The 16,150-nt window shown below is 36.1% G+C and overlaps 1 protein-coding gene across 1 annotated transcript in view; it reads right to left on the bottom strand.

The window, feature by feature from the left end:
* UGGT1 (UDP-glucose glycoprotein glucosyltransferase 1) overlaps nt 1–16,150 on the bottom strand; it is a 135,769-nt gene that overhangs the window by 98,714 nt on the left and 20,905 nt on the right. The window contains 9 exon segments of the mRNA XM_081051329.1: nt 1,252–1,402; nt 2,703–2,794; nt 6,317–6,377; nt 7,450–7,549; nt 8,304–8,404; nt 11,215–11,293; nt 12,202–12,298; nt 13,391–13,565; nt 15,145–15,257. Coding sequence (XP_080907455.1) covers nt 1,252–1,402; nt 2,703–2,794; nt 6,317–6,377; nt 7,450–7,549; nt 8,304–8,404; nt 11,215–11,293; nt 12,202–12,298; nt 13,391–13,565; nt 15,145–15,257 — 969 coding nt within the window.

Raw genomic sequence — 16,150 nt, 5'->3', positions numbered from 1 at the left:
TGAGAAGAAAAACTGGACAGCTGGGTGATGAGACTTCAATATATATTCTTGTGTATCTTAACAATCATGAATGTATGAGATTTTTAAAAAATAAGTAAAATATAAAACATGATATGATAAAATTAGATCTATAAGTATCAACCTACATATGTCTTGAAAAAAATTATTGAATAATAAAGGAAACAGATTAAGCATACTGATATGGCATTTTTCAAAATTTAAGAACATACAGTAGGGAATCAAATGATAAAATAAAGGACAGGTGAACACACAGCATGATATATTGATGATGTATTACAGAATTGTACACTTGAGATCTATGTAACTTTACTAACAATTGTCACTTCAATAAACTTTAATTAAAAAATAAATAAATAAAATAAGGGACATGAGGAAGGCACACCAACTCCTGAAGAGGAATCACCCTCAGGGAGGGAGAGGTGGTACTGGGAAGAGATGCAAGGAGGGCTTTGACTGAAACATACTTTCCTCAAAGAAAACAACACACCTGACACTAAATGACTGAATGTTAACACTTAGTAAGTATGGTGATGGGCACATGGTTGTTAATGATGTGTCTTTACTCTTTGTAATTTTAACAGAACATTTTAACAGAAAAACAAACACAACAGTATTAACCAAAAAAGCCATTATATCACCAAGTGATGACCATCTAGATTCTACATGATTTCTCTTTCAGAAAAATTTTACACTACAGAAACCTGTCATACCAAGGGTGTGTAGGCACATTTCTACCACTGGTCTCACGTTCACCATGACTGCCCAGGTTAGCTCTGTTCCTTCGTCCTCTTTTACAGACGAGAAGACAAAGACCCAGACACTAGAGCAGATATTAATCTATATAAATCCTTCACATATAAAATCTCAAATGCCTTGTAAAGAAGCTTATTGGCTAAAAATTATGTTTTTAAACAAAATCACACAAGACTTGTATGCAACAGAGAAAATACACACTAAACAGTCTCTCCCACCAGATGCTCAGCTAAATCCTTGGGGGATACAAAAGTGGGAAAATCACTGCCTTAACCATATCAAACGTGATAACTCAGCTTTTGGAGCATCCATGAGCCTACTTTATTATACACACATAGCCCCATGTAAGCAGGTGTGGTCCATTTTTGATGCCAACAAGAGAGATGGCAGGAATACCTTACCTCTCACAAAAAACAAGTGAGGACATCAGAACAAAATGCCTGGCAGATGTCCCGGACGCGCTCACAGAATACCTACGGAAATAGCAGGACTCCTGATGTCGACAGCATAGTCAGCCTCCGAGGGCTGGATGTTCAGCTTCAGAATATTATGCAGAGAAAGGCCTTCTATCCCCAGTCTATGCAGACCCTCCATGACTCGAGCTTCATTCCTCAAGACATCAAACAGACTGAAAAAAAAATGGTAGAAAAAGCTTTCAAAAGAATCCCTGCCATGAAAAAAACATATCCGTTCAAACTCAAATCCCCATCAAACCTGTTGAGAAATCAAAAAAGGGAGTATTTTCCTCTGCTTCATCCTGTCAAAGTATGTAGGACAAAGCAGGTGGGATCTGCTTCTTGGTTCATGTTTGTTTATACTAATCAACATACTGTATACAGAAATTATCTCTAAATATAGACATAATGTTGAGGATGAAATAATCCTAAATGTGGATTTTACATCGCACGTTTTTAAAAACACTGCAGTACTCTGTGTTACTTCTCACAACTGCACATGAATCTACAATCATCTCAAAATAAAGGATTTATTTAAAAAACACCAAAAAGAACTACTAGATTCCATAGGTCTAATACATGCTTCAGTATTAATTTACATAGATTGTAAATCAATTTACAATTTACACACACATATGACCACAGAAAAAGGTCTGGAAAAGTCACACCCAACAGAGACGTTTGCTGGGGAGGAGGAAGAAATAAAACAGAATGAAGACTTTACTTTTCAATTCCTTTATCTCTGTATTATTTAAAACTCTTTACAATGAAATATATATTTTTTTTTAATAAAAAACAAAACAAAACCTTTTAAAGTGTCCTTCATTAATTTTTTACTAGCTCTATAAAGCAGTATTGTAAACATAAGCTCAATTACAATAATCTTACTGTGGAAACCGCCTCTTCCGAAGCATTAGCAATAGCTTAGCTTTTGTTTTTACTGTTATGAAGCCATAGTGTCATCTGTGCCAATGTTAATTCCAAGGATAAAATGTGAATTCCACCTGACTGTCTACTATCCCACTCCAAAAATTCACAAGGACAATTTAGAGCAATTCAGCCCTGAACCACATTTTAACAAACAAAAAGGTAGGCATGCAAATAACATATGTAAGACAGAACACATTCTGAGAAACTAGAGGCAGCGTTTTGAATAAACAAACCAACTTCACAATGTTCCCAAAAGCAAAAGAAGCTGCTCATTTCTGTTTCCATAGTTAACAGGAAAACTACAGCCTCTAAAACGGCATCCTGAAAAGACACTTGGGCCTTAAGTGTCCAAGGCCTTCAATGTACATTATGATAAAAAACGGCCAAGTGTCATCATACCCATCTCGGTCAGAACATGCACGCACTGGGGCTAGTGAGCCATCAGGCTTCCCAACATGCCACAGCAAGGACGACGATTTGAATGCATCCCAAGGAGCTACCAAGTGTAAAAACTTTTCAGAGAATGAAAAAGATTACCTATACCTGAATATATCCTGTGTGTCTAAATCAATATGAAGTCCATTGATGAACAACGCTGAATCTCCAGGCTGTAATCCTAACGTTCCCTTGAAATACTGAAATGTTAAAAAAATTATTAAGGAGCAGGAAGAGAATGATTAATTGAAATTTCCACATTTCTGACTTTATTATATGTAAATGTTGACATCCTCTTATGTACCATAGGAAAGCTGGGTTAAGATTTCCTTCTGTGTATTCCCACAGACCCTTCTTAGCATTCACTACACTGTAATAACACTGCTGGTTTATGTGGTACACACCTTTCCTCCTTCCCTCTGTCCTTGCGACAATAATTAATACAACTGTTTCCTATAATGGTGGGGGGGAGGGTCAAGTAAGCCAAGTGCTGAGGGTCACTTTTCATAAAAGAGGAGTCCTGTTCCTTTTCCCTGTTTGTGATGCCAACCGAGGTTGTGACAGCAGTCACAACAGCTTGGCCTTCATGATGAAGTTCAGAGACCTAATCTAAAAGGGTTTCAAAACCCCACACTCCCTTAAACCTTCAAACTAAGGTCCACCAAAAAACTCTGAGTTGCTGTGCTAAGAACAGCACCTACATGCAACCTAGCTCTCCAAAACCTGCCATGGTGGTGCACAGAGGGGTCTTCAACTGCTGCTCCCTGAGACATTGGCCCCCTGGTTCTCCCAGGGCGGGGGTAGGAAGGAGAGGGACTGCTCAGCTCCTTTCATTTCCCAGTAGTCAGGGGACTAACAGAAATACACTCTAAGATCTAGGATTGCATGGGGGGAAAAAAAGACAAGGAAGCCATGGCTTCTGCTTCTTTGCCCTACTAGAATTAAGTGGCAAACAAGATAAGCGGACAGTGGAGAGCTGCATCAATGAGAATCAGAATTCTTTACATGGGAGAGAAAAATCTCCATGTCCACTCAGTCCCAGACTGCAAGTACAGCACCCTTTGACTCTAGGAAAATTGGAGTCTCAGCTGGTAAACATAGACCATATTTCTAAATCTACGTAGGCTACACAGGTTGGTTTGGCTTCTGAAAATTCATCACACTAAAATATTTTTTGTTTTTGTATTTGTTTTATATTTTTGTATTTTATACTTTAATAAAATATTTCACTCCAAAAAATGAAGAACTCAGGAAGTACCAATATATAACCTGTATAATTTAATGTTTTTTCTTCGTGGGGAGGGGGAAACCCTAAAATTAAGGTAATATTTGATATGTTATCCTGGAAGTTAAAAATTAAGTAAATAAAAACTGTCATAAGTTTCTTCAATTTAGCAAATATTTGAGATATATTTGGTTTACTTATTCCTCAAGTCTATTTAAGTAACTAATATACATAAAGATTAAGAAAATAGGGGGTATAGACAGTAGATTGAACACAAGCATTTTTTGTTCCCTTTTGAAATTCTCTTCAAATGTCAGTTTTTTTTAAAATGGACTCTCTTAAAGTTATAAATCCACAATGACAAAGAGACCAGAAAAGAAGAAAGGCAACTAATTTTGCAACCTAAAAAGGAGATGTGTGAGCAGCAACTGTCTTAGCAATCCTGAGAAAGTTGAATGCTAGGCTGACAGAGGAGAAAGCCAGCAAGGACTCCGGGAACTGGCAGCACAAGGAACACATGTATGAGGGGATTTGGGGCTAACAATGAGTTTAAAAAATTAGTTCTGATAGAGGGCCTTTTTAAGATAATAGCCTACAGACTCCCTTGATTTCACACAGCAGGTAGCTGCTGTCACGACTCCCACTACTCCAAAACAATGGAGGCTCATCTCTGGAAAGAGTAAAACAGAGAATCTGGGAACTATGGGAAGTGAAGCACAACTGAGTATGAGGACCCACACTGAAAATAGGAGACTGAGTAGAAGTTTCTGAGTTGGCTATTTGGCTTCTACAACTCCCGACTTCACCCTCAAGACACAAGACTAGAAGATCCTTTACTGAAGATTGAAAAAAGAGGAACGGTGTAAAGATACTGCCACTGGAGTTCCTAAGAAATAGCCATTCCAAGATAGCCTAAAGTGAAAAGGTCTCATCGTTAGGGCTTCCAATCAGCTGTTTCAGTCAGCTTTTGACTCTCTCATTCTTCAATATGAGCAGCTAGCCACAGATCACTAAACATCTTGGAAAGCCTCTAACATAAAAGACGAGACCAAGACAAAAAGGCAACTTAAGTGGAAATAGACTATGCAAAGAGAAGAAAATATACACATGCACCACTTATACCTTCAAAAACATATGAGAAGACTATAAAAAGAATCCAAGAACAAAAATATCCCTAGGAAATTAAAAATTTGAGAACTACAGGAAAAATCTCAACAAAGGTGTTGAAAATCCCTCCTAGAAAACTTAAAAATAAAAGACAAAAGAATTGGAAAATAGGAAAGAAGAGATGTTTTTAAATTAGGCCATGCTAGTCAAGGTGTGAAATCTTAAAAATAAATAGAGTTCTAGGAAAACAGAAAAGAGAAACCAGATGGAAGAAATGCAAATAAATAACTCAAAAAATTTCTCCAAACTAGAGAAAACGATTTTCCAGATTTAAAGGGCCCACCAACCACCCATCAATACAGAGAATTTTTTAAATTGCATATCACTGTGAAATTTCAAATTATTAGGGTCAAAGAAAAGATCCTAGATGACTCCAGAAAGAAAAATCAGATCTCATACAAAAACTTCAGACTTCTCAATAGCTACAATGGAAACCAAAATTACAAGGATCATGCCTTTAAACTTCTAAATGACTTCCAATCTAAAATTCTATACCCAGCCAAGCTATGAATAAAAACAGAAATGGAAAATTGATTTCTCAGTCTCAAATTTACCTTGCATGCAACTTTTCTCATGAAGAATGATTTGCTGTACCAAAATAAGTGAATAAACCCAAAACAAAACAAAGACTTGGAATCCAAGAAATAGGAGATGCAACAAAAGAAGTTAAAGGAAGGTCCCCAGGATAACTACTATGCACTAGACATAAAGAACAACCAGTCCATATTGGAGCAAATCAAGAATTGATAAACTCATGACATAAAACTACAGGTAAAGTGAAGAGATGGGGAAAATGCCAATATGGAGTTCTGGTAGACATGGGGGGAAAGGGTCAGTGAAAGAAAGGGAAACCTCATCCTTGTAATAGGAGGCCAATATATGAGGGCTGACACTGAAAAATAAAGTACCGATCTAAGCTTGCTAGAAGTCTGGAGACAAATATCAAAAGAGTCAGCTAAGATTTGCAAGCAGATGTTTCTGGGAAGAGGGACATAACGGAGTGAGATGTGTTGGGAGGTTTTATTTTTCCAAATAAATTGGTGGCATGACTGGTGCTCTGAATTATATTGATATTCAACTTTGATTAAAAACTAGAAATATGACATTAAACATTTTTAATAGTACAAAAATGAATAAATGAATAAATGCTTATAAAATATTTTTTAAAAAAACTAAAAATACAAAAAAAAGACTACAGAAATAAATCCAAATACCACCATCTTTGATAAAAGGAGATTAAAACTATTAATGTCACTGATTTAACTTACAATCTTTATCTTTAAAGACATAATACAAAACAGAAAGGCCACTATTTTCCATTGGTTAATACCTTCTGATTCTCTTCCACTTCAGTTCTAAGTTCTGAACTCACAGCTGTTTTCGTTATTGCTCTAAGAAAAGAAAAATATGGCCAATGCTTGGTTTAACATTTGATATGTCTTCAGTTTCCCTATATTTAAGTACGAAACAACAAATTGTTTAATAAACTACAAACACACACACACACACACACGCACACACACACAAACTAAATGGAAAAAAACCTTAAATCTTTACAACTGAAATATATTTCCATTTTTACAAGATACAATACTAAGGAAAAGTAGCAGTAATGGCAGCATTTTAATGCAAGTGCAGTTATTTCCAAGATCTTAGTTAAACAGATGTAGCTCCATTTCTATATATGATGTCCACAGCTCACAGGCTAAAGGATAATATAAATGAAATAAGGCAACAGACTGCTTGTCCTACGTAAGCACTTACGGTAGAGGCAGAATCTTACATGTGTGTCGTCAATAGCACACTGAACTAAAGGAAACTGTACTATGATATGTAAGTCCTGTCTAGGAAGTATTTTCAAGACTAATCAAATAAACAAATTTATTTGTAAAACATCTCACACCAGAAGTCAAAACACCTGATTCAGAGACTCAAGAAAGACTGACACTCATTTAAGTCATTAGTCTCTAAAACTTTGGCTTTTAAAGCAATTTTGCCTTGCATTTATGTGACGTAGAGGGTCGTTATATAATTGAAAGCAGTATCAGAAAAGCTGCATTCAAAACCTTATTCTGTCAGGATGAACATTTTCTTCATAAAGGTTAAATAAGATGATGTACATGAAACTCCTCAGGGAGAAAAACACTATCATCCCTGTGAGACCCCAGATCCGTTACATCTGCATACGTTACATTTTGTTAACTCAACCAATTCTGAAAGGCTGGTGTTGTTATTTGCATTTCAGTGCTGAGGAAAGCGTTTATTTACAAAGTTCACACAACCACACAATGCAGTCTTGCCACCTTCTCAGAAAGAGAGTACCATTCGCAGTATAGTGCTGGTAGTAACAGAACTCTCATTTTCTAAGCATTTCCATATTTTAATTGTTTAATTTTGCATATAAACATGAACTAGGTATATGTCAAGAAGAAGAATGCCTCAAAGCCTTATTACTCTAATTACCTGGCTTTGGTAGGAAAATTTTGACTAAGATCCTTCATAACCACCAAAGCTAATTCAATAGGAGCAGCCAAGATTCGGGCAGCAGTCTGGAAGCTTAGATCTGCAACAACATCAAATATAATATAAAATGTATTAATCTAATGCAATGAGAAATGGGAAAAACATTTATTTCCCACCATTTTCTTAGTAATTAAGAATGCCTCATGAGACAACCATTTCAGAGAGTGCCCATGGTTTAATTTCCAGTTTTATTTTCTTTATTAGGTCCCTAGAATACTTATTTTAACAAGTTTCTTGATCTACCTGCATAAAACATTAATACATATGTTAAAACATTTAGCACAAGATAAATCCATCCCAAGTCCTTTTCCCTCTTCCGAATTTACAACAAATCAAGAAGCATAACAAAAGACTATCAATTATGTTAGGTAAAACCTAATAGTCCTTTGGACCAGAAAAGCACGCATGCATTCTCCCTTACTGACAAGCCTCTAACATTTGGTAGATACACTGTTTAATAAATGTGTACATATAGACAATAAAGACCAAGGCAAATATGTTTCTAGTATTTGTGTAACCAGATACATAAGCTTGTATCTACCTTATGTATCTGGTCACACAAAGAAAGATCTGGCACTCATTTACATATTATTACTTCTGCGTAGTGTTATCTGTCTACAAAAGGACTTTCTTTTCTGATTAATCATAATACATCATTCTGTTCTTAAAAATCTGTGGTACCATTAGAATCACGTGAATAAATGCAATTACATCTAAATTCTACATTTTTTTAATACCACAAAATTTACTCAAAAAGTAGGCCAGTGATTCCGCTATGCTTTTATTTTTATTACCTTGCAATTGCCAAACTTTTAAAGGTGCCATTTCATTGGTGCTCTCCACAAGATGCTTTCTAAGTTCTTTCAAATGTTCCTTCAGGTCAGGATGCAGATCTCTAAAAGAAACATAAAATCAGTCCTTTTCCCGTGTCTTTTCTCAAAGCACACTTAGAAGTTGGCTCCAATTTTATTTTCATGATTTTCCCCTCTAATCATTGGGAAAATTCCTACAACATAGGGGAAAATATTGAAGTATAATTATGTTTCTGAAAAGATCAGTTAATATAGAAAAGGTCAATTTGTGTTTTTTTTAGTTTCAGGTATACAAAACATAATAGACATTTATACCCCTCACAAAGTGATAACTCCCCCTGTAATCTACTATCCCTCTGACATCGTATATAGCTGTTACAATACTATATTGACTATATTCCCTATGCCGTACTTTACATCCTGTGAGTAAAGGTTAATTTAAAAACCATAGTATTTACAGAAGAATAATGAATCTCTATGATAGTCATTCTCTATGTTTCAGGGAGAGAGAGGAAAGACACTGGAAGTAGGGAACAAAGGGAACTTCAACTCTACCTGCAGTGTTTTACTCACCTTGTTTCTTTCTTTCTTTTTTAAATTAAAAGGAGGAGCACGTTGGGGGAAACAAAACCTTGATATATGGCTCTTTGGTACAGAACAGCAAGTACAATAGCAATCATCAATTCTGCGTGGTGAGTATATGGGTATGTTTTATTATTCTCCATACTTTCCTGTATCTTTATAATTTCTCAAAATAAAATTGGATATATAGATGATGTATTACAGAATTGTACACCTGAAACCTATGTAACTTTACTAACAATTGTCACCCCAAATTTTTTTTTTAAAGATTCTATTGGGGAAGGAGAACAGGACTTTATTGGGGAACAGTATGTATTTCCAGGACTTTTTTTTTTCCAAGTCAAGTTGTTGCCCTTTCAATCTTAGTTGTGGAGGGTGCCATTCAGCTTCAGGTTGTTGGCCTTTCAGTCTTAGTTGTGGAGGGCGCAGCTCAGCTCCAGGTTCAGTTGTCATTGCTAGTTGCAGGGGGCACAGCCCACCATCCCTTGTGGGAGTCGAAACCAGCAACCTTGTGGTTGAGAGGATGCGCTCCAACCAACTAAGCAATCCCGGAGCTCAGCAGCAGCTCAGCTCAAGGTGCCGTGTTTAATCTTAGCTGCAGGGGGCGCTGCCCGCCATCCCTTGTGGGACTCAAGGAATTGAACTTGCATCCTTGTGGTTGAGTGCCCACTGACCCATGTGGGAATCGAACCGGCAGCCTTTGAAGTTAGGAGCATGGAGCTCTAACCGCCTGAGCCACCAGGCCGGCTCCCCAAATTTTAATTAAAAAGAAAAAATTGGACATATATTGCTACTGATCCCAAAATGAATTTCTTTCAGCAACATGCTCATAAATCCTTTGGTCACATGAATACAATTCAAGATAATATCTAACCAAGATTACTGGGTTTTGTTTAGTTTTATCTTGAAATACAGTGGCACCTTGGTTTTCAAAAGTCTCTGTTGACGAACATTTCGGTTGATGAACGCCATAAATTTTATGGATTTATGGTATCATTAGATAGTAAAATTCATGCTGAATTTGCAGTTCTAGGGGTTGATTTTAAAGGTCTAGAATGGATTAATCCATTTTGCATTACTTTTTATGAAGAAACCGCACCTCAGTTTTCGAACATTTCAGAACTCGAACAGTCTTCCAGAACAGATTATGTTTGAAAACCGAGATACCAGTGTATAGTGCATTCTATTTAAAGCTCGTACAACAGAAGTTATCAGAATCAGGGATGTATCATTTAGATCAGACAGACAGATGGGTGGTAAGAGTCATTCTGTTCTTTTAAATGATAGAAACTCAGAATTTCATAAATACAACATGCAGAAAGTAAAATATTTACGCAGATTCTTCACCTTCCAACAAATCCACTTCCTATCAGCTGCTACAAACTCCTCTTTATAATACAAAGACCAAAATTATAGTCCCATTACTTTAGCTAAATAACTATTCTGAATGTCCAAATTCTTCAGTAGTCTACCTTGTGCTATGAAAACATAAAATCATAATGCTATTCAAAAAAAAACACGAAAAACATGAATATTTGAAGAGACTCTGGAAACCTGGGGCCAATAAAAAATGGAACCTGATTACCTAGTAACTAGGCCAAAACTGACGTGAAACACACAGAAATGTACATGTGCCTGGGATGAACTCAACATGAACTCCATCATCCCTGCTAAATTCTTCATTCAGCCAAATGTTAAAGCTGAGTATATGAAACTGAACCTATACATATTATTTCTATATGAGCCCTTCCTTAAAAAAAAAAAAAAAAAGCGGACCGGCCCGGTGGCTCAGGCAGTTAGAGCTCCACGCTCCTAACTCCGAAGGCTGCCGGTTCGATTCCCACATGGGCCAGTGGGATGCAGGTTAAACTCCTCGAGTCCTGCAAGGGATGGTGGGCTCTGCCCCCTGCAACTAAAGATTGAACACGGCACCTTGAGCTGAGCTGCCGCTCTGCTCCCAAACGGCTCAGCTGGTTGGAGCGCATCTTCTCAACGGCAAGGTTGCCGCAAGGGATGGGGGGCTGCGCCCCCTGCAACTAGAAAACGGCAACTGGAGCTGAGCTGCGCCCTCCACAACTAAGACTGAAAGGATAACAACTTGAAGCTGAACGGCGCCCTCCATAACTAAGATTGAAAGGACAACAACTTGAGTTGGGAAAAAGTCCTGGAAGTACACACTGTTCCCCAATAAAGTCCTGTTCCCCTTCCCCAATAAAATCTTTAAAAAAAAAAAAAAAAAAAAGCGAATTCAGCGCTCCAAAGCCTGGTGGTTTAAAGAGAATAAAACCATTTCCCAAAAAAATATACATACCTTAATTTTCCAAAGAGGAATCCTTGAACTTCATCAATAGGATCGTTTTCACCAATCACTGTGGTGTTTACTTCAGTTCCTACAAAAGCACAGCAAATACATGTACAATCACTCAGATTAGAAATAAAAACATAATACTACTAACCTGATAAAGTCTGAATAATGTGAAAAAATTTAGGAACACCTGAAATTGTGATACCATTGAAACTGAATACTTCAATTAACATTTTGAATGGTGACAAACAGAATAAATGTGTTTTTAATATAGCCTATGTTTCTGGATAAAGAATGCATTTTTCCCTTAAACTTGGGGAAACTACATATTAAAAATTTCAAAATTAATGCCTTTAAAATTATAAATGGATTTTTCAATATGAAAATTCTGAACACTGTGTAACCAGGCAACTTAATCCTAAGTAGCATTATTGATAACATAATGATGATTTACTAGGTTATCTTCCACGTACTCAATCCAATCAATTGTATCTTTAAAATAATCTCAAAAGACACTGTACATGAAACTTGTTTTAATTCAAGTAATGAATTCAAAACCCTAGAGTATGATGCAAGTATCCATAGTAAACTGTTCCAAGAGCAGAAAATAATAAAAACCATTAAATAATTCGTTAATTATAGGAGAGTTTAAGATTTCACACTGGGCCACAAATTAACGGCTATTTGTGAACTACATATCATCAGTAACAATTGCTACTACTTACTGAACATTTTTGTGCAAAAAACTGTACTAATGCCTTTACCTATACATCTTATTTTCTCCTCACAAATACTTTAAGAGGCATATATCATTATCTGCACTTTCTCTAGGACGTAGAGAATTTGCTTAATGTCACCCAACTTGGAAGTCAGAGAAGCAGGATTCAGACACAGGTTCATCATATTCCTAAACCTATTCTTTTTCATTAAAGAAACGAGTTCCCCTTTATGTTTAAGGAAAAGCAAACACATTGGTCTAGTTTACAAATTCACCTTTCACCTGAGTATCATCCTTGGCCTTGTACTCGGTGCTCTTCATGGCCAGTTCCACACCATAGCCGGACAGATAAACAGGCTCCCGCTGAGGATTCTGCAGGCAGAGCAAGCAGTTCCAGCGTGACCATCGAGGCCTTCTCGTGTCACGCTGTACACACAACGTGACCGTGCCAATGCCGCGCAGCCATCACCTAGGATTATATGCTCAAATACACGTCAACTGCCACGGGACTCCCAGCCTCCTCTAGATTTTGCATCATGCCACTAGTGTGAGAACAAGGATTCCACGACAGAAGCAAAACCAGAGGAAGGGAAGATAGAAAGGGAAAAGGTAACCAAACCGTGTAAAGAAATGGAGAAAGAAAAGGAGTTCCAGACCTACGCAGCAGGGTTGAAACTGGTGAGGTTCCAAACCTCACCAGAAGTGCTCTGTGGGGAGCATGTGTGTAAATGTGTGCGTGTATGTTTTTTATTGAATTTAAATGTCTGCAATCAGGGTTTGGGCTCACCAAACATCACCGGCTCACCACCATCCTGAATGAGGGTGGCCCTTTAGACATTTTAAATCTTGGATATCAGCCACAGAGCTTGGGGGATACTGGGAAGGAGAGCAGTTGTCAAAATTAAATATTAATAAATCCGTTTCTGCTCACACAAATTTTCATTTAAAACTTTTATTTTACATGCATGGACTTAGTATCCAATATTTATTGAACTTATTATGACACAGAAACTCTAGGGCTAACAATCTGTACATATAAATACTTTAAATGCTAAATATTATACAAGGTTTTAAAAGCTTAATTTTACTTCTTTAGAAACCCTTCCTTTTCCATCTAATGAAAAGATTTCAAAAAGAAAATAAAAGGTTTGAAAAGGAACTGAATTCAAGAATCAGTTCATAGTATAATGACCATATCTGGACCAAATTAAATACAATCTACATGGTTCATTTTTTAAATAGACTGGAAACTTTATTAAACTATTTTTTAAGTATAACCATTTTACATTTCCTGAGAAAGACAAGCAAAGTGCCTCCTGTGTGCAAATAACAGATTTGATGAAAGTACTACACTTCTTAAAAAAATACAAATACTTTTATAAAGGGGGAAATTATTAGTTTATGTGCTAAGGTCATGCTGGGCAAATTAATATTTAAAACATTATAAAATAAGTCAATACTTACAGATATATAATGTCTGAATATGTAACTGATCTCGCCTGCATCACTTTTTGATACAAGCTGGCGGTGGAAATTATAAAATGCCTCACAGCCGATCTCAGAGTAGAAAATCACCACCGGACTTTGAGGATTAGATGAGGGGTATCTGTGATCGCCTTTAAACAATAAGGGTTTGGGTCTGAAAACAAATATTAAAAGCTTAAAATTGTAAACTTAACCAAGTTTTTAAACAAAATGCAGCTTGATGATGTAAGATTATAAGCATCTTAATATAAAAGGTATCAAATTTTTAAATCATTTTCAGTGAGTAAGAATGCTGTCAGGTATAAGTCTTATTTGTTCATCATTAAAAATAGTAATAAAACTACATTACATAAATACTAACTTGAAATACAGACTTTGATTAATAATTGTGAACCAATTCCTAGAGAAGGGGGGAAAAACCAGAAAAAGGATGTATATCCAGACCTTACAGTACTAAAACTTTAATAAATTATTCCACCATACAAACAGCAAATCATTATCCTTTTATCTGAAAACATAAGTACAAATAATACAAAAAAGTAGAGGACTACTTTAAGCATATGACTTGCCAGTTATGCATAGCATTTCCCTCCTGTCATCTTTACTACTATGATCTTCCTATTAATAGGTTTAGCATTTAAATTTTCCCCATAAATTTTACATAAATTTAAAAATTCTCTAAGAATGGCATCCAGATATTAACAGATATTAACATACACTTTATGACCTACCAACTCCTCTTAATGACGGATACCTACATGAACTAAACGGAAGATGACTCTTGTTAAAACAAGCCTACCTACCTGTATAAATTTATAACCACAGAAAAAAAGTCAAAAAGGATACATGCCAAACCATTAAAAATAGCTACGACCTTTCAGAAGAGGATACACTATCACTCTTTTCTTTACAAAGGTTGCACATTGTAAAAAATTAAACAAAGAATTAACCACTTTTCTTTTCCCCAAAGAAAAGTGCAGCCACCTTGACCCTGAGGTGGCTGAAATGAACGCTGGGTTTTTGGGTGTCACCCTGAGTTAAGAAGCACTCATGCCATTTGGTGGAAAGAGAACAGTGCTGGGCAGGTAACCTCACTGAAGAAGAACTACCCCCACCTACAGCACCCTTAGCACGTCTGATAGAACAGATCAACACAGCAGAGAGATAACTGGTATCCTATTTATAAGACCACCAGAGGAGGAAGGACAAAGGGTACTTCCCAACCAGACAGCAAGAGGTACTATTTATTATATTTGTCCACAAAGGAAACTGACCTGTCAGCAGAAAGCCAGCCCATTAACTGCCAATTTAATGTTGAAATTAAGCTTGCGATTATCTTTTAAATAGTCTACTTTGTCTGAAACCAGTAATATCCTGAGAGATCATTAACATAATTACTCAGGCAATGGCTTTAATACACAGAGTATTCTTTACTAAACTGATGACAAAGTCTATATAATTTCTAAGATACAGTCATTGCTAAATAATAACAGTAATATTAAATACTCTTATTATCTCCATTTTAAAATGAGATGAGGAAAGTTAGATTAAATAAATTGCCTAAGTTCACAAAACATTTTAAGTGATGGAGCTGGAATTCAAATGTAGTCAGTTTGGTTCCAGAATCCACACCTATAGACTACAGAACCCGTTAAAAAAAAAAAAAATCAGCAGGTGGACTTGATATAGAAAGCACAATGCATACATGACAACCATAAAGAGAAACAGTCTACCTTTCAGACGCTGTAAGTATAAGAGTCTCAAGGGCATCAAAATCACAAGTCTTCTTTCCATGCACTGAAAAAAATGAATTACATCCTTCTGGTGGAGGTTCATCAGCTGCTATCTGTCATTTAAGACACAAGATTTGTTTAAAATAACTTCTAACCAAAAACAAGGTAAAGACGTAAATATTCCAAATAAGTAACAAAATGATAATAAAACAACATCCGTAAAGCAAAAATGAACATCTACTGAATACCCATTATGTGACAGGAAGTAAGAACTTTACGTGTCACTGCTTTCCTTGTATAATCTTTTTCTAGTTCCTCCCAGTATCCTCCCATGAGAAAGATAGGACCCCAAAATAGGACCTTGAAATTCTCTCAGACTATATCAAAAGATATCCAGCGAATACATTATATACCTTGTAGAAAATTAAGCTTACAAATGTCAATTTTTAAGGATGCAGTCTTATAATATTAAGGATTAAGTATGATATGCAAATTAACATGAAGCCCCTCACTGAAATAGAAAGAATGACATAGAATCTAAAAAAACAACTGGGCCTACGAAAAGACTATTGATGGAAAGGTAAAATTATCTAACAAGCATAGTAAGTTATTCAAAGGAAAGGCTGAATGAGACATGAATTTATATTTAGAGTGAAACGCATTAATGCCAACACATAATGAGACAAGTCAATCTGCACCTTTAATGAGAGGCACACTGAGGAGAGCGAGTATGATGAGTAAAGGATACACTGACAAGCACTGGTGTATGAACTAATGTCTTTTATGTAAGATGTCCTTTTCCATAGATGAAATACAAAAAAATAATAAAAGAAACGGAAAGCTTGCTATGAAAAACTGATACTAAAACTTTTCATTATGTTCTTTATTTTTCTGTTAAGTATAAAACTTACAAACACAAGAAAAGAACAAAGAATAGTATCATAAGCCCCCTTGGCCCATACCCACGGGCCAGCTTCAATAAGTATAAACTCATAGCCAATTTTAT

The sequence above is a fragment of the Rhinolophus hipposideros genome, assembly GCF_964194185.1.
Source record: "Rhinolophus hipposideros genome assembly, chromosome: 6".
In the NCBI taxonomy this organism is placed as follows: domain Eukaryota; kingdom Metazoa; phylum Chordata; class Mammalia; order Chiroptera; family Rhinolophidae; genus Rhinolophus; species Rhinolophus hipposideros.
Note: the sequence above shows the minus strand (reverse complement) of the source record. Positions and strands in the feature narration are given on the sequence as shown.